This window comes from Apteryx mantelli, chromosome 33 (genome assembly GCF_036417845.1).
Source record: "Apteryx mantelli isolate bAptMan1 chromosome 33, bAptMan1.hap1, whole genome shotgun sequence".
NCBI lineage: Eukaryota > Metazoa > Chordata > Aves > Apterygiformes > Apterygidae > Apteryx > Apteryx mantelli.
In genome coordinates, this window is record NC_090010.1 from 922,648 (window position 1) to 941,466 (window position 18,819).

The following is an 18,819-nucleotide window of genomic DNA, read 5'->3' on the forward strand; positions in this document are numbered from 1 at the left end:
AGAGCGTCACATTCCCATTCCCGGGCAGGGTTTAGTTGTTGGGTGTTTTTTTTTTTTTTTTTTTTTTTTTTAAGAACTGAAACTTCTCTCTGTTTAATAAAAAAAAAGTGTTTGAGTCTGACGGCTTTCACCGGGTTGCATTGTGTTTTTGACTAGAGGGGCTGGGGGAGGAGGGTTTGTGCTGCCAAGGGAGGAACCCAGGGCAGCTGAACTCGCTTTTCTTCTGCAAGTTTTTTTCTCCCTCTGTGTTCCCAGGACAGGGTTGGCTTTCTAGGTTTGATAAAGCATTTCCTTCCATTGTCATTCTATACGGCCTCTGGGCCTTTCTCTCAGTCCCTCCCCTTTCGCCTTCCCCTCTCTTTCTCTCTCTCTCTCTCTTCCTGAACTTTAGTGAATCTTGAGATATAAAGAAAGCAGCTGCCTCCCTTAAGCAATATCTTGAACAATGAGACCTCATCTCCAAGGGCTTTAATTCCTCTGGATGCAAGGACAAAGCCAGGGTGAGTAGCCTGCTAGTGACTCTGCTGGTCACTAGATCTGCAAATGCGACTGTTTCCGCGTGGGATTAAACCGCTCTGGTGGGTGCTTGTGTTTGTTCCTGAAGTGCCTGTGTGCTGGGGTCCTCTCTCATTTCTCTCAGGCTGCAGAGGTATCATATAGCACAAGTGTGTGGTGAAAGAGCAGATGCTATAAGCGTTAAACTCTCAAACCCCAACCAGCACTGCCTGAGAACGTGCTAATGCTGTCCCCATCGGACACTGTGCACTGGAGTCGGCTTTGTCACCCAGCTGTATACCTGGACTCGGTCCACCCACTAGCTCCCCTCTTACCCTTGTGAATCTGAATAAAGCCTGGGTTTTCAGCAAGGTGGGAGGAATCCTGATCTTAAAAGCAAAAGAAAGGAAAACAAAAATGATGCAATCAAGCGTGACTCCGAGCTGGGCTCCGAGGGAAAATCTTCCCCACAGCTTTGACACTGTGCAGTCCAGGGGCAACACTTTAAAAGAGCAGCTTGGAAAGCCACACGGTGGGACAGCACTAAGCATGCTTATGTCTGCAGTCTGGTGGCACTTGATTTCAAAGGTGAGGACTGTGCTGTGCAGATGCTGCAAACTTTCATGGCAGTATCCATGTCATTTCTGTTCCCTGCCTTTAACAGGCTCATAGGAATTTTCGTCTGTTTTCAATGGTGAAGTAAGAGATAGTTTGAGCGCAGGGAATTCTGCTCCATGCAGGAGATCAGCAACTCGCAGCCTCTGTGTCCTGGGCAGAGAACATGGCCAGCATTGCTTGCTGCAATCCATATTGTGGAACTCATCAGAAAGCAGGCAGAGCTGCAGTGTGTTTTGTAGCTGCAAAGATTGTTATTTGGAGTCTAGTTTTGCCAAAGCGATCAGCTTAGATAGTTTTGTGGGTAAAAAGCAGAAGACAAATACATTGTCTAAGAAAGAGGCTCTCATGCCCCGTGGTCCCATTGCCTAGCACAGGACATTTCAGAAGCAATGTAATTTACATTAATTAAGGGAATTCAGGACCAGTGATGAAGCTGCTGTCTAACTTGCAACTTCCAATATGGGGTCCCATTCTTACCTTCCCCTGAAATTGTAACTGATTTACGTGGGAGACACCAAGAGACACAAAGGCATAATCCAGATATATCTCTTAAGATCTTTCCGAAGAATCACATTCCAGAAAATAGCACATTGTAAACCTGCCAGCTCCTCCTACAGAGCAGCTCCCCCAGTCCGAGCTTCCCAGGACACTTGCTCCATTTGATGTGCACCAAAACAGCTCTGCATGCCTGGCACTTCCTCACAGCCTGCTCCTCCTGGGAGGCCTTTGCAAACAGCTAAAATACACTCAGCTTATGAAAGTTTCCTTTCAAGGTGTTTGCATTCTCTGAGCTCTAGCATGCTATGAGCTGTGGAGGTCAGCTATGATATCCTTACTGGTCTAGCAGTCCCTCTACTCCACCATTATACAAACTTTCCATCAGTTATTTTGCTTTCAGTGGCTAGGCGACAATGAGAACAAAGGACCAGGGTCCATGACTAAGGATGTCTGAGGTCAAAAAGTCCCCTCTCTCACTTGTATCAGCTCTTCTATTTGCTGAATAACTTGCAGTGTGTTACTTACCTTCCTGAGCTTCATGTTACATTGGGAAACCAGGGGAAAAGCAATATGCAGAAACATGGCATGCCACAGAAAAATATTGCTGGGTCATGGTACTCGTCCTTAGCAATCTTGTAAACTCTGGAGTCCTTTACACTGAAAAAGCATAGGTGGGAAATCAGAGAGATGCAGCAGTAGCTGGTTTGGGGAGTGAAGTTACCTTCAGTAATTCCTGCCACTTTTCCCATTCCCCATTCCCCACATGTTCAGCTGCCCCTTCACCTGTGCCATTGAATTTCTGTGATTATACTGTGAGGTTAAACTGGGCCCTACAGGATTTTTTTTTAACTTCAGTCCCTTGATGTAAAGCTCAGTGACCTGATTAACAATGCAATATCACAAGTGATCACAGTGCTGTGGCCAAAAGGGGCTGTGAACTGCAAAGTGCTGGTAGGATTGAGTGGCCTTGATGGGAACTTCTTAAGGCTTCACTGCCAAAGACATGGTAAAGTGGAGTGACTTCCAGTTTGAGGAGTCCACAGAGTGCAACTAAATACATTCCAGATGCTGTTATTTTATGGCCTCCATGTCTTTGTATCCCTCATTTCAGTTTCTCCTTTTCAGCCTCATCTGGTATAACCCTGTGGTCTCCAATACCTGCTGTCTTTGCTGGAATCTGATGCATAGTAAATAGTATCTTAGTCTAGGAAATACCACAGGGGATCAGAACTCCTTGGGAGAGGTGATGGGAAAGATCAATACCTTAAAATTCATAGTAAATCTCCATAATATTATAATTGAGCTTCAGATAAGGAAATCTCCTAAAAGCTTTGTAACAGGTGGGTTATCCCAAATTCCTGTCTTCTGCCTTGGAACAGGGAAGAAAGTCTGGGATCAATATGATTAGGATGCTTTCCAATGGCTTTACTGGCCTCCTTTGAAACACATACAGACTTCTTGTGTAGAATTCATCCAAATAAATGTGGACATGCACAGCTGAGTTCCTCAGCCTTGGCTCCCTTCACAGGCATAGCAGAGGAGAAGGCTTTTCTGGGGACTATTCATCTCAGCTAAAAGTAGATATCTGATGTCTACTTCAAATCTGGATAACATAAGCCTTTCCAGTAAGGACTTTAGAAAAAGCAGCCAATGACTTATACTTGAGTTTAGCACAACCCAGCCATGGTGCTGCAAAAGGATGGTATCAAATCCATCATGGACAAAACATGAAAAATGAGACCTCTCAGAATTATTCTAACTGGGAGATCCTCACTGAACAGGTTGATCTCTCGCATGTGCTGGTAGGCAATGGAGCTTGGAGATGTACTATTTAGCATTTTTACAAATGGCTTAGAAAAAAAAAGAATATTACTGATAAAGTTTGAAGATGATGAAATGTTTTTTTGGTGAGGGAAGTAATGAAGAGTAAAGACAGCTGCTATAGGGAAATCTTGGCAACATGGTAAACCTGTGCACATGCAAGTAAAGTGATTTCACATGAGAAAACACGAGAAGATTGTGCAGCTGGGAACAGAGAATGTAAATCAGATACAGAGTGAAGGATCTGTTCTAGGAAACAGTGACTATGGAAAGGATTTGGACACCATCCTGGGTAGTGAGAAGAACACTGCCCCACTTCACCCATAAGGTCTAATGTGATACTTGGGCAGATAAACTTAACAAGGAGGAAGGATTGCTGGTATGTGTTTTAGGCCATTACACTGTATCTAACTTTAACATCTACCATTCGAGTGCGATTTAATACAGAAATTGGACTTAAGCTAGTTTACAAGGCTAACATGTAATATATGTGGTTCTGAACCTTCAGAGATCAGTTTTTGGTCCACTTCTGTTCAGTAATTCTGTTGTTCTGTTCTTCAGTGATTGGGAGGACGATGGGAAACAAAGTGATTGCCAAAAGCTTATCCAATAACACAGAAATAACAGGTCTGTCCTTCAGTGTGTTTGAAACTCACTGTAGCTGAACTTTCTGGGGAATACGTGTGTTAATGCCTTTCAGTGTAGGGCATATTTGCAATGGGGATTTGTATTTTAAGAAGCAGTGCCTTGAAGAGGCTATAGGAGACCTTGAAAGAAGAAACCTACTGGTACCATTTCCAATATAACACAGCAGCTGAAAGAACAAGCATGATCTTTGGCCTTATAAACAGGGAACTATCAAGCAAAGTATAAAAGTGTTATTACTCATCAGAGCATTACTAAAACTAGCTGGGATTCTGCATCCAGTTCAGGTATCTATTGAAACATTGGATGTTTATATGCTATAGGCAACCTAAAGGTTTATCCTGTATTCTGCAACATAAAAATGGTTCAAAACATGATTGCAAGTTTTCTAGGAAACATCCAGAACTTGTGGTTTGTGCAAGAATCATCCAAGGAACCTATATAGTTTGTTATGTGAAGTCAGAGTAGACTAGATACATTTTAACCTTTTCTTTCCTTAAAATCACATTTCTAGTCCAAAATAGCACCAGACATTTTCCCTCCATCCCAGTGCAGCTGTGTTTGTGCCATTCAGTCTTACACAGAGACCTCTCTGTTAAATCCAGCAACCTTGGGCAATGCTCTGGTATCTCTGAAGATGGACTAGGAGTTATAGAGATGGCATTGGGAATGAACATTAGGCTAGATGGACATGAATAAGATTACTTTATTCCAGGGAGGATCAGAGACTATCAAGATAAGGGAAACTGTCACATTTCCCTTAAATCCCATTGACTAAATTGAAGGATGTAGATAAAATTGGGATTTAAAGTAGCAGAACAAGGGAGGTAAAATCAGCATCAACAGCCTTGATATTGAAGAGACCTCAGGACTACAGCAGGAGAAAACCTCCAAAACTGTTGTGCTGCTGCCTGGGACAGACATTTTTCCAGCAGGAGCGGACATGAGTTAATATAAATGCAGATGAAACCTTCAGATTTAATGAAGCTTTTCAGAGGCTTAATTACATTCCCTTGGTTTTCAGGAGATGAGAACTTTATTGCCACTTCTGCCATTGAAAGTCTTCCCCAGCTCTATGTCCAGAGTCCTCTCCATAGCAGCCTCCAGGAGTTCATCTGTGTTCTTGGCACTTACACAATGCGGAAATTGGCTAGCTTTTCCATATTAGCAATCAACTTTCCAGGGATGTTGCATGTATTTTCCAGCAAGGGATGGAACAGCATCAGCAGCCCTTTTATCTGCCAGCCCAGGACTGCACTTCTGCATTAGGAGGGACCAGATACTGTTAAAAGACTCAGTCGAGAGCTTTCAGAACACAAATGTCCAGAGAGGCCATTCCTTCGGCTCAGGAGCTCTGTATTCAGATCGTGTCCTGGCACTTGGCCCTCACACATTGTACTTGCTGGGACGTTTTGGCAAGGCACTGTGTTTGCTGCCATCAATAGTGCTGCACCCCTGCCACTCCCCGGTGCACTCTGCCCCAGCCACTTCCTCTGACCTCTGACAGCCCCACTGTCACACCGGCAGGTGAGTGGGCAGACTGGACAACGGAAAGAGGGACTGGTGGGATGGCAGTGCTGCTCTCTAGACGCTTGTTCCTCTTTTTCTTCATTCTTGATATCTCGGGGGAGCACTAGAGATTCTAGCAGATTCACCTTCCTGGCTTTTTTCCCCATTCCCTTGGTGGAACGGAGCTTGGGGTCACTCAGTGGGGGCTGTCACCTGGGGTGTTGTGCACATGCACAAATGCCACTGCACACAACCTTGGATAGTGCATGGTGTTGAGTGCTTTCTTTCTGTGTACACAGGGGAAAATGGGACTGTGCACCTAGAAATGGCCCCTAGGAACAGCTGGGAAACAGATGGGACTGAGGCAAAGTGAAATGCAAAGTGACATTAGTAATCTAACATTATGGAGGTGTTACTAAATGTCCATTCCTAAGCTGGTTTGCAACGAGGAAGATGCCATGTCACTGAAATAGCAGGCTTGGCTGTTCAATAGGGACCTTTGTCACTGCCCTGATGGAGTAGATCTCAGTGACTTCCCAGTGGTGATGATCACAGATGTTTTCTAGAGTAGCCTGTCTGTATTCAGGGAGGGCAGAGACACCTTTCTCTGTCTTTAAGTGTTCACATTGGTGATTCAGATTGAGTGGCCTACTTAGAGCTTGGGAAGTGCACACAGTTTCTCTTTCCATTCCTTATGTCTGCAGTTCTCTCTGAAGAGCATGGGTCTCAGAGGTGTAATCCGGCTATGATGAGTTTCACTATATCAAGACAACTGAGGTTGAAAGGGATCTCTGGGGCGCTCTGGTCCAACTGCCCTCTCAAAGCCAGGACAGCCTAGGTCAGCTTGCTTATGGCCTTGTCCAACTGAAGTTTGAATATTTACTAGGATGGAGATCCCACAACCTCTCTGGGTCCCTGTTCCAGTGTATGGCACCCCTCATGGTGAAAATTTCTTTCCTAATAGCTCATCAAAATTTCCTCTGTTGCAACTTGTGTGCGCTGCCACTTGTCCTAACGTTGTGCACCTCCAAGGAGAGTATGGCTACATCTTCTCTACACTCTCCCATTAGGCTGCTAAAGACAACAATCAGATCTCTCATTCACCTCTTCTTCTTCAGGCTGAACAAACTTTTTCTCTCACGCTCTCCTCATACATCATGTGCCCCAGCTTCTCATCATCTTGGTGGTTCTCTACTGGGCTCACTCCAATATGTCAATGTCCTTTTACTGTGGAGCCCCAAACTGGACACAGGATTCAGATGTGGTCTCATTAGTGCCAAACAGGGGGAAAACCCTTCCCTCAACCTGCTGGCTGTACTCAGGATGGGGTTATTGTTCTTCATTGCAAGGGCACACTGCTGACTGATGCTGAATGTTTTGTCCATTGACCAACTCCCTCAGCACTCTCAAGCGCATCCTGTCTGGTCCATGCTAAATTTGCTCTGTGGGCTCTAAAATGATCTTCCTCTGTTGCCTGCAATGTCCAGTTACAAAGTCTATTTCTCCAGTTTCCATGGCAATGCCTAAAAAGGATGCTCCAGACTAAAAGGAGGGGCGATGTTGTGCATTGCTGCAGTATCCTCACTCCAACACCCACCAGCGAAGGATGCAGAAGGCTGTTTGTGGAGAAACACCGTGGACCACTCACAGCTGTTCTTTCTGTCCAATAACCCCAGAACTGCCATGATTGTTCTGGCCCATCACCTGATGCTCTAGTAGCCCTGCTGGCCCCTTTCATCCCCGTGCTCCCATGCTGGAGATGCCACGGCTGGAGTCACAGGAGGAGCAGAATTAATTTATGCCTCCTACTGAGCAGTTCTGATCTGGCTCTGAAGCAGAGGAGGGATCTCTGTTTCAGGGCAGCGTAGAGCTGCCTACATGAACCCTACACAGGAATAGACATCTCTATGTAATACCTTAAAGGCTTAAAGACTGAAAAGGAACTTAATTTCCAGCATCATCCACTAACAGTGTGGAGGCTTGCAGGCAGTATCGTCAGTACAACGGGCTGTAGTCACAGCAGTGGCCTCATTACTGTTTAGCTATGCAGTTGATCTGCAAAAGCTGTATCAAGGATTGTTCTGCCTGCAGAATCCTGCAAAGCTGCATGAATGGCACATCCAGGCTCTGACACCTGAAGAGACACCAAGTGACAGGCACCCAGCCATGACCTTACTTACAGTGACACTTTCCCTGTTTTACCCTCCTGAACAGACACTGCCATGCACTGTGTTTGCATCATCAGGATGATGCAGATTAAATATATATTAATTGAGCTTTGTTTCAGGAAGTTTACTTTAAAAGCAAATAAAGCCAGTGACCAGATATAATCCCAGTAAACAGGTAAACTTTATTGTTTCTAACAAACCAGATAGACGATGCAAAAATCTTGCCTGAACTGCAAGCATTTAGCAAATTTGTGATGGCTACAGCTGATAGTTATAATACCACCAGACATACTGATAAATATTAGGTTTTTGTGTGGTGGCCACACAGGAAGAACCTTGTGGCCACACACATTCACCCATCTTTAAAATCTGTTGTTCAAGGCCATTGCGGGGCTATCAATGAATCTGGAACAGTTATTCCATCAGCCTGTATTAGAATCTAATTCACTGCTGCCATGGCATCTTCTAAATGCAAATGCACTGAAGAAAACTTCATTTTGTTCTGCTTTATGCTGAATCTGGCAGATGTGTGCAAGTCTGTAAAACTCATCCTGAACTGGTGTAAACCTACATCCAGCACTAGTGTAAACCTGCAGCAGAGCCTGTTCATCAGGACTTCAGACACAGCAGCTTGCATGTCCAGAATGAAGGGCATAGGACAGAATAGGAGCATTCGATATATTTTTGATGCAAAAGGCAGCCAGTTAAATGACTTCTGGAGCATAGATTTCACTGGTCTGCACCATACCAGCATCTTATCTGTTAGCTCATTAAATATGTGTGTATATAAGGCGCATTCTTCTTATCTGAATCACTGAAGCTCTCCCTACACCACATCCCCATAAATTCATCACAAACTGGAAGGCACTGGGGATGTGGGGGATCACTCACCTATCTTCACAGATTCAGTTTTGATATTTTGATATTGATATTTACATCTGAGCTTATGCCTCAGCACATTGACTGCCTTTATGTCAGCACTGAGAACTAGGGCTTTGTAGGCTCAGCCCTTGACCAGAGAGTATCCCCAGGAGGAGAGCCCTGATGACTTGCTCAGATGTGCTCATCAGCAGAGGAGATAGCTAAACCTCGACAGACACATCCTACCCTGCACTTGAAGCAGCAGCAACACAAGCTGAGTTTCCAGAGATGCTCTGGTTACACGCACATACTAAAGCACTTTGTTCAAATGAGTCTAGCTGACCTGAGCATATGTGATGCAAGAGCTGGAACTTTGAGCAAAAGTCTTTTTTTTTGCAGAAAAGTGCATATTCCAGTCACCCAGAGCAGTTCATTAATCAGAATGAGTGGAGCAGACCATCGATTAACGATGAGAAGTCAAAATACTTTGCTTCATTATTTTCAAAATGCAATTTCTCAATGTTTCATATTTAATAATGATGGTAGAAGAGATGAAAGAAAGAAACTGCAATCAAAATTCAAGTTTGGATCCCTCTGCTGAACTAACACAGTTCCCCTGGGGAGATCCCACATCTTTGTTGTCATCTGTGCCTTTTTCCCTGTCTAGGAGTTCAGGACGGCATCCCCCAGCTTGTGATGAATTTATTTCTGTGGTCCAAAGATATAATCATCATTAGGTGTGTTTTCTCTGTGCCAGGACTGTAGCCCAACACATTATAACATGATACAAGGTGCAGGTTGTGTATCATGGGCTGTGGCACATGAGCGTGTAGGGGACACCTGAGGGTGGCATCCTGTGGGGCAAGTGTGGGACGACAGAGTAGGGCAAAGGGAGACTAAGCTACACATAAAAATTATGTGAGCTTGGTAAAAACAGATGTGAAGTTGATGCCACTGTCCTGGTACAATGCTGTGGCAGACAAAAGGTCCATACTAACATTCATATGCTCCAGCATCCTGTGAGTGGGAAGAGCATAAGAACAGGGCAAGTGTTCAGCAATATTTCCCCAAAATATTTTCCCAGCCTTCAAGAATTTGTGGCTCAGGAATTTATTGCACTAGAGACTGTTTTTGTATGTAACAGCCCTTCATGAGTTATATTTCTTCAGGTATTTGCCCAGCATACGATGATGTTGTGCATCAGCAGCAACATGCAGCATATTGGTTTTGAATCCATCCTCTGTGCCTGTTCTAGTCTTTCCTAACATTCAACTTGTTTTTCTGAATGTTTCAGAGTATTGTGTGAATGTTGTCAAAGAACTGTCCGTGATAACCTCAGGACTTGCCTTTTGGATGCTCTCAGCCACCTCAGAGCCTCTCATTTCATGTGAAAATTTAGGGCTGTTTTTAACCTGGGTCTCACTGAAATTTCCTCTGTCTTTTTCAGACATAGTCACCTGGTATCATAAGTTTCCTGAAGCTTTTTGCAGCCACCGTTTGACTTCACAAACCTGAATTACTTAGTACTGTAACCAAACTGTGTCACTCCATTAGTCTCATCCCTTTTCCAGATCATAGATGATCGGAGCACATGAGCCCAAGAATTATCCCTGCAGGATTCTGCTGGTGTTTTCTCCACACTCAGAAATGGATCCTGTCTTTTAAACAATTATTTTTATATGTGCTTTCTTCAGAGATGCCAATAGGTTTCTGAGACATGACTTCTTTTTACAGTAACTGTGTTGACTCTCAGTGCATCATATTATCCCTTGTACTCACTAATTCTAACCTGTCTGCACTATCTGTATAACTAGGCTATATTTGCAGGCCACTTTGGGGAACAAGTTCTTGGTACCAGCTCAACTCATGCTGACCACACTGGCATCAAGGCTAGCATCTCCAAAGCAGACTAGCTGTTCCACATTGCTTTGCAGTCAGCCCAGATATGTCACATACCTGTAACAGACCTAATAGTTATTATTTCGTTGGGGTTTTTTTCAGTTCAAAGTGCCTGACCTAATAATAAAGTCATGTCACCATCTGGCAGAGTAGGGTTAAGTACTGTGATGCCAAGGGTGTGTGATATATGTTCTGAGTGTGACACGGGTATTGTGGGCAGATGGAAGGTGCAAGGTCTCCTAGGATAGTGTTGGAAGTCTGTCCTGGCTGGAAGGAACCAAACTCTGCATGTTCATGTCCACACAGTGTTTTTGGAGTGAAGGCAGAAGTGAACCCTCCTCCTCTTACACGTTCCTCCTGGGGAGAACTACTGACTTGCTCTGAAAATGAATGTGGGGAATTAGCATATATGCAGTGTGGATGATTAGGGAGTCAGGAGGCTGGAACTGAGCCCAAAGGACTTAGTAGATGCAAAGTCAGGGCCTGAGTACTTTGAGAGATTTATGTGAAGGCAATCGCTGACTTAAGCAGCCCCTGGAGAAGATAAAGCTTCTCTATAAGGTCATCAAGTCCATTAGACACTGCTGCAAGCCTGTGCTCTCAGTCCATTTCTGCTGCCTGTGCTCAGTGTGCCCAGCAGGCAGACTCACTCTAGAAGACAGGTAACACATTGCCATTCAGCCTGCTTAGTCTTTTATTCATGCTGTCCTGCTCCTCCCTAGTAACCCCCTGCTGTCCTTTGTTCTTAAGCTGTATTTATTATCATGTCGTCAAGCGCCCTCAGAGAGATGGAGAAAAGTGTTTCCTTTCAAACACAAAGTCCCAGGACAAGCCCGGGACAACCCTGGCCTTTTCACTTCTTTTTTGTGCTTGGTTCATGCTGGCAGAGCAGTTGTTCCAGCCAACCCTGGCTTAGTAAAGGCCCAGGGAACAGCACATGCACAGAATAAGCAATGTCAGAGCTTCAGGCTTCAGCCCAGAAGACCCTGGGCTGAACGGACAGACCTCAGGCTGGAGGACTTGTAAGTGGCCAGATAGTCTCACAAACAAGAGGAGGAAAGGGCTTGTTTTAGCTCTCAGGGGGAGAGCACAAACCAGAGCATGATTTAAAGGGAATACAGGCTTTCCAGAGTTGAATTTTGAGTCTGAGTCATCCTCAGGCTTTGTGTTTGAAGTGAAGCCATTTCTTCCATCTCTTTATGCCCCGTGCTTTAACGCTGGTAAACAGCATGTGTTCAGTGCTGATCATTCATTTAGTGAGACCCAGACCCTACAATTCACTCAATAAATACTACAGCAGACTCTGCTTCCCTCCAGTTACAATTGCTGACTTTAGCGCTGACAGTGCACGCAGAAATGGGAAGGACCTGGCTGTAGAATCCTGCTGACTTTTCAGATCAATCTCTTCTCTGTTAATTTGTCTAGACAAAAGGTCTTCAGCAAGTTGGAAAAACATTGTGAGATTCCTGGGTATTTCAGAGCCCTCAGCATGTTCTGGCCCCTTTACTGGAGGTGAGATCCTGAAATTATGAGAGGCTCAAGGTCATATTGCTCTGGGACTCACAGGAATGATTTATGGTTCAGGGACTAGAAATCCTACTTTGTTCAGATGTAATATGAAAGGATCCCTCTTCCCATTTCCTGAAATTGTTATATTTAAGACAAGTGAATCTGCATTAGAAAAAAAAAGTCTTTCTAGAAGGTCAAAGGGGAAATATCCCTATATAGAAACTGAATCCCCAAACAAAACTGAAACAAACAAGAGTAGAGACCAGACGTAGGGACCTGGTTTAAAGCCATACAAAGACGCAGGCATCTGAGATGGGTTTGGGGCAGGATTAAGCATGTAGCTATTTGCCAGGTTAGTGGTTTAAATACCTCCTAAGGATGTGGGAGATGTGAGGTCAGTGCCCATCTCCTGCTGACGGTCTCTAACCTGTCTGATTCCTTTCCCTGTAGGTGCCCTGATCACCCACCCAAACGTAGAATATTAGGAGGTATTAGGCACTTGTTACGTTTTGCTCAAAAGAATCAAAACTGTATTTGGCCCAAGGGAAGCTGAGTGTGATGTTTTGCCCCACTAGTCACATAGTTTAGTTTCCCCTCACTTTGCGCATAAGGAAAATCTGGGCTCAAGGTGGCATCTTTCTGTAAAAATGTCCTTAGAGCAGTGACTAGAACCAGGCAGGCTCCTTCTCCTGCAAGTTTGCACTTTCAAGCCAAAGATCTAGGATCATTCATCATAAATCCACACTGCTACCAGAGAAAATGGTACTGACCTCCCAACTCTTACTGCCCCTCTTTCCTCTCCACCCAATGGTCCTGCCCCCTCTGCAGTGCAGATATTCACTTTCTGTGGTAATGCCATAGCACAGGGTGCATTGACTTTGCATATTGCCCACTGTTTCTTTATAATGCCATGCAGGAATTAGTAAAATACCCTAAGAGAGTCCAGTGAACACAGGTACCTTAACCAAATGATGGTGACGCCCTCAAATCATCAAGCTTGATAAAAATGATTTCCCCATAAATGCATCTTGATTTGCATTATTTACATTGCCATTCTCAGAGTGAGGCCACTCCTGCTCCTGCTCCACACCAGTAGCATCTTCCACTGATTCTCAGAAGCAGAAATGTGCATATCCACAGTCTTTGGGTTTTTTAAATGAGATGTGGATGGTAATTGATGGCTTAACCTAATTCACTAGGAGAGAGTGGCAACCTTTAGCTATAATAATGAAATCTCTCCTGCAGAAATTACTAGGAACTACTGTAATACTAGCTAGACAGCAGAAACCTAAAGCATTATGTTTCACTTTTTGCAAAGATGTTGCTTTCCCTTGGAAAACATCCCCCTTCCATCCTTTGTTTAAAGGATTTTTTTTATGTAGCCCTTTTCAGTCTTTTGTGCATGATTTAGCTAGAACATAATAATATTTTTCTTCAATACTCCCTGCATAACAGCTGCTGGAAAACAAGGACTGAACTGCCCTTTTCAGGTACAGCTGCATTGTCTAGCCACTTCCCAAATGCAGAGCAGAAACGTCAAAGACTTCTACTGTCTTTGCACATTACTGACAATGCTGCAGTTCCTACACTGTGCTGTTAGCAGGAATCTGTTCCTGAGACAGCTTTTAAAAATCCTGCATGCCTTCACTGCAGTGAGTGACAGGGCACTCTCTGCAGACTGCAGTGATGGTATTTGTCTCATGTAGCCAAGTTCCCAAGTCTGATCTGGTTGTCCAGGCTCCCTCCCCAGTAAACGGAGATAAATCCTCCCTTCAAAAGGTGAGTCAGGTTCACTTAAAGTGGGTACCAAAGACTGTCACTTCTGGAGGTAGCTGTCTGTCTCCTATGACTACGAAAGGAGGCTAAAGCTAACTTCCAGCGAGCTGCAAGATGACTCCCATCTGAGGTGTCTGTTCCAACCAACACGGAGAGCCTTTAGGATTCACTAATAGGAGATTCGTGTTAAAAGGGTCAGTGCAGTTCTCTCTAGTGCAGTTAACCCAACATGTTGAGTAATCCAGTGTAAACACCAGAAGCAGAATTTAAAAGTATTTAGACCCTGAGCATCTCCTGACCTGTAGCACCAGGGAAGCAAGACAGCATCCCCAGATGCTGAGCATGGACCTCAGTTTGTATTCCAGACCAATCCACTATCCATACTCTGGGTGAACTGAGCTCTGGCCATACCAAGAGAAGAACGTGAAATAGAGACTTTCAGCAGAAACTCTAGGACGTGTATCTACTGCATAGCTGGGTTGGGAATAAGGGTTGTCACTGTATACCTCAGCTGCTCTTGTGGCTATATGACCTATCTGAGGGATTTCTCTTGCAAATCTTCAGCACTGTGTGATGCAAGTACAGATGGCATCTGGAGCCAGTCAGAGCTCAAGCTCCCTTTACACAGTGGAGGCTCTGTGTTCTCCTAGCCCAAGCCATTGGTTGCCTATTGGCAACAGACAGGGTGCCTGGAGCTGGAGCTGGGAGCGTATCTGGCTCAAGCTTTTATGTTCATAGCATTGGGAGAGTAAGTATGGTCTGCTTTGAGGAGCTGAAGATCATTCTCTTATCTAGTATCCACAAGACCCTGCAGGAATGAAAATGCTTTGGTGGGGCACAGCCTCGCATCTCACAAACACTGCCCCACCAAAAGGCATGGAGCTACAGCTGCTTCAGACTGTCCTTGTACAAGTTTTTCTCAAGCTTCTTCAGAGCCTTAAGGCCAGAGCAGAAATTTTTGTTAATGAAGCTGTTTCATCTGCCACACCAGGTGCTGTGGATACACAGGGCTGGGATCAATCTTAGCTCTGGTTGTGAGCAGCGTTTGTTCACCAAAACCAAGAGATTCCTGAGTCGGAAATGCCACTGGAGGCCAGCTCTTCCACTCCTGTGGGGCAGCATGGCTGATTCTCCTGGCTGCTGAGGACCCTGGGATCTGAGCACCCACTCAGGAAGACAGCAAGAAGGTTGCTTAATCCCTTCTGCTTTCTGCACATGCAGCACAAGTAACATCACTGTAAGGGGAAGAGGATGAGGGCCTTTTTCAAGGTTACAAGCTTCTTATTTTTGGACTCATTTCCCTAACACTGGAGCTGACCCAGGCTGTGAGCTGTTGAAGTTTTAGGTCCTTTGTTTGTTTAATTGAAGTGATGTTTGTTTTTGATCACAGGCATTAGATAGGCACTTCCTTTGCAGGCAGGAAGCAGTGATTTCCTGTTAATTCGCTGGCCAACTCTCACTGCGCAGGAAACCTAGCTCTGCTGAGTGTTCACTTTTCATGCAACATTTTTGGAAGATCTTTTGTGTTGTTGTTTTGTTTTCTCTTTTTTCCCCTGCAAGTGGTACTGGTATTGTTAAGTCTCCATAGGAAGGATGTGTAGAGACAGCACTGAGTCAACACACATGGGGCTGAGCAGATTGGATGGGGTGAACTACTGCAGTTTGCCTAAAATGTTTCCATTTCGTCTAAAGTCTTTTGGTGAGGTTTTGTATTTCCAAAAATGCAAGAAAGACAGAGTCACTGTGCTGCCTTCATACCACAGCCAAAACTTCTACTACACATACTTGGTCTTGACAGTTATTTGAGGATAGCTGTGTGTTATCACAAACAGTGTAAGTAAATTTTACTCATGCTTTTGTGAATCCCATTCAGTGCAAATCCACATCTATAAGCACCAGATATCTTTGCAAAGTCTTGCCAGTCTCTAATTGCTATTTTGTTCATGTGTGCTTTGTAATGAAACTGTCTCTCTAGGATACTATTTCATTTACTGTCAAGGCAGGTGTATTTGCAACAGGTCATTTAAGTGACTTGCCCAGTATCACAGAAAGACTCCACATACGAGCAAAGAGTTAAAACAGAATCCTGGGTCAAATCAACCAGGCCTGGTTGTCTGTTTGCCTCCTGTGCTAGAAGGACCTTTAGGCAGATGAATGGGACAGTTCTTACGTGGTGCTCTGTAAGGATGCAGCAGGTGAATTTTAGTGCTGCTCGAGTGCACTGTTGCTATGGCTTATATTGTGATGGATAGCTGCTCTCACCTCTGCACACTTTGGGCGAAATGGATTTTGTTCCCTAGGCAGTTTGTAAACATAGGCAACTCATTTTTCATCTCTGCAATACCCTGCTGGCCTTGTTCTCTCCTTGGCTACATCTGTATGTCCAGGTCAGCCCAATAAAATATCAGACAGGAGTCAGGATGGTATTAGATCTGATGCTTCACACCTGAATAGATCTTCTTGTTTCTGAGGTGGAAAAGAAATGCTTATGCATCTCTGTCATACCAAATACAGGTGGAACAGAGGCTACTTGGCAGCTCCATGCACATAGGGGTGTAGCTGTTCTTACTCAGTGTGTTTATCCTGGTAGCATCAACGAGCTGACTGAGATAGGGCTTCACTGCAGTGCAATGCCCAAACATGAAGTACCAGGGTATCACACATCTCCAGCCTCAGGAAGCCGCGACAGACACCACTGCAAACTGCCCCCCAGTGACAGATGCCGACTTTCAGTGCTGCACATGCTTGTCTGCCTGAGTTTTTAATTATTTTGCATTAGTAAAGGCGCTCTCCTGCAGAGAGGGGATTTGTGACAGGAAGAAGAGTGTCTGTAGGAGCAAAGAGGCAGAGGGAAGAGGGGGAGCATGATAGCTCAGTGCCCTGGAGGGGAAGGGAGGGAGACAAGATGACAGGAGGGAGAGGGATTAGTCCTGCAAATGCCTGTACACGTGAGAGATGGTCAGATGTTTTAGCCAATGTTGTACAAGATGAGAGCTGCTGGACTGAGGCCTTTCAGCTGCAGGGTGGATGAAATGTAAGGGGATGGACACAGAGATGGGAGCTGGAGGAGGTGGAAGAAGGGCAGAGCCCTCCCCTCCCTTGCTCCTGGCAAGGCCCGATGAACTTGCCTTTTGGTCCATGGCTTTGCCGAGGAGGGTGTGGGGAGACGGCTCTGACCACGCAGGACAACCTCCGCCACACGCACTGATCTGGGCCACAGCCTCTGTAGCAGCCAGCAGAGAAGTCACAAGTGGAGACCTAGCCCGTGGAGCGGGCTCCCTCCTCCTCACGGTTCAGCTACGGCTCATGCGCAGGCCATCCAAGGAAAACATTCCCCGGGCTGCTCTCATACTGCACCAGCTCTCGGCAAGCACGGCCTGCGCCATCTCAGCCTCCTCTCCCGCCTCGTTCCTAAAGAGCTTTCCATTCCCCAGGCCCCTTCCAATCATTGCACGTCAGTGACATCATTGCTGGTTGCTATGGAGAAGCCAGGTTGTCCAAAACACGACCCCTTGGCCTCATCCCATGTGTGTCAGGAAATGAAGGTTTTATAGTACATCTTTGCAATGGAGCAGAAACAGCCAGAGCAGGAACTGGAGCCTGGGGACGTACAAACAATTCACCCTCCATCTCAGGCCTTCCCAAGGCCTCCTGGTGTGTGACTCCTCTGTGGCCTTTCCGATGGGGAAGTGGGGACCTATTTCTTGGGGTAGCAAGACTGATTTATGTCTTTTGAGTTATTTCTGGGCTGTTGAGCTTTCTACTTTGCTCTGAAAAGCCCAGGCAGCGATGCCTGGAGGAGAGGCAACCTGAAGGTTTTTAAGCCAGTGCCTAGGGATCAGGCAGAAAGTCTGCAAGAGGATCTAAGCAATATAAAAATAGATGCTTTCCACCAGTAAACCCCAGGGAGCAAATGGTTCACAGAGACAGAAAGAGAAGAAAACTGTCCCTGGCTTTGGACTTGTATAAATGCACCCTTGAAGCAGCCTGCCAGCCAGGATGTAGTTCAAACTGCCATTTCTTGACTGCGTGACCCAGTCAGAGACAAGCAAACTCACCTCCCACTTGAGCTACAGACTTATACCGCCTTCTGAGGGGCTGTGACATGAAGGGAGAAGAGCAAAGGGGTTGGGGAGTGCCCATATCTCCAAAAGCCACTCAGCAATTGTCTAAAGTCAGGGAAAGCTCTGGAAAAACTGTTCCAGAATTAATGATTACCAAAGACCTTGTAGACAGTGTAGGGGCTTTCAGAAGGAAATGCCAGGTGTCATTCTGTAGTGGGGAGGGGAGGGGACATCACTGTTAAAGGCAGCCTTTGTTTAGGCAGAACATTACAAACAGACTCTCTCTTCTCTCATGCGATGTTTGGTAGTGGAGGTGTTTCCCTGAGGGAAGGCTGGAAGCCTTACTCTTGGTTCATCTAAACTCAGGCCAGAGAAAGCACGAGATGTTCTCAGAGGAGCAGTCCTGCCCTGACCACAAAGTCAGGCTGGATCTGCTCCTTCCTTTCAGCAGTTGCATAGGTCACAGCATACAAAGCTCCAGTGAACACCTGAAACATTCTGTGGCATTGCCAACCCCAGCTTCAGCTTCCCCTCCAAATTCACAGCAAGGCCAAATTTCAAATCATCACCCAGACTCAGACATGCATCACCTCAAATGCAATGTCTCTGAAGCAGCTCAGGGGCTGATACCTTTTGTCTTGTCCCTGCCCTTCCTGCTCTCAGTTTGGCTAGGAAATGAAAACGCTGTTTCCAGACAGACTGTCTGAGCATCTCCTGACAGATGAGCTGTAACATGAGAGTCCGAGACCCAAAGGGCCTCGAGGTCTCACCATTTCATGTTGCTGCATCTCACAGCTGTTCTGGGCAGTGAGCCATAAGGCACACACAAGCATGCATGTGTCTGCACGTGTGTGCACACTTGCATTACTAGACGCTTGGTGTATGACTGCATGGGCATGTACGTGATTAGAAATACACCTGTACGAGCCTTTGGCAGCACCATGTGTCTGGATAGC

General features: G+C 45.4%; 1 protein-coding gene across 2 annotated transcripts in view; it reads left to right on the forward strand.

Annotated features, from left to right (window-relative positions):
* The first annotated feature begins 200 nt into the window (after positions 1-200).
* Positions 201-18,819, forward strand: part of HDAC7 (histone deacetylase 7) — a 122,202-nt gene continuing 103,583 nt past the window's right edge. The window contains exon 1 of one of the 2 annotated variants that reach the window (XM_067313925.1): positions 201-500. In XM_067313925.1, the coding sequence (XP_067170026.1) occupies positions 482-500 (19 nt within the window). In that variant the 5' untranslated portion in view covers positions 201-481. The remainder of the gene's footprint in view (positions 501-18,819) is intronic. The other variant, XM_067313927.1, reaches the window with a different exon arrangement.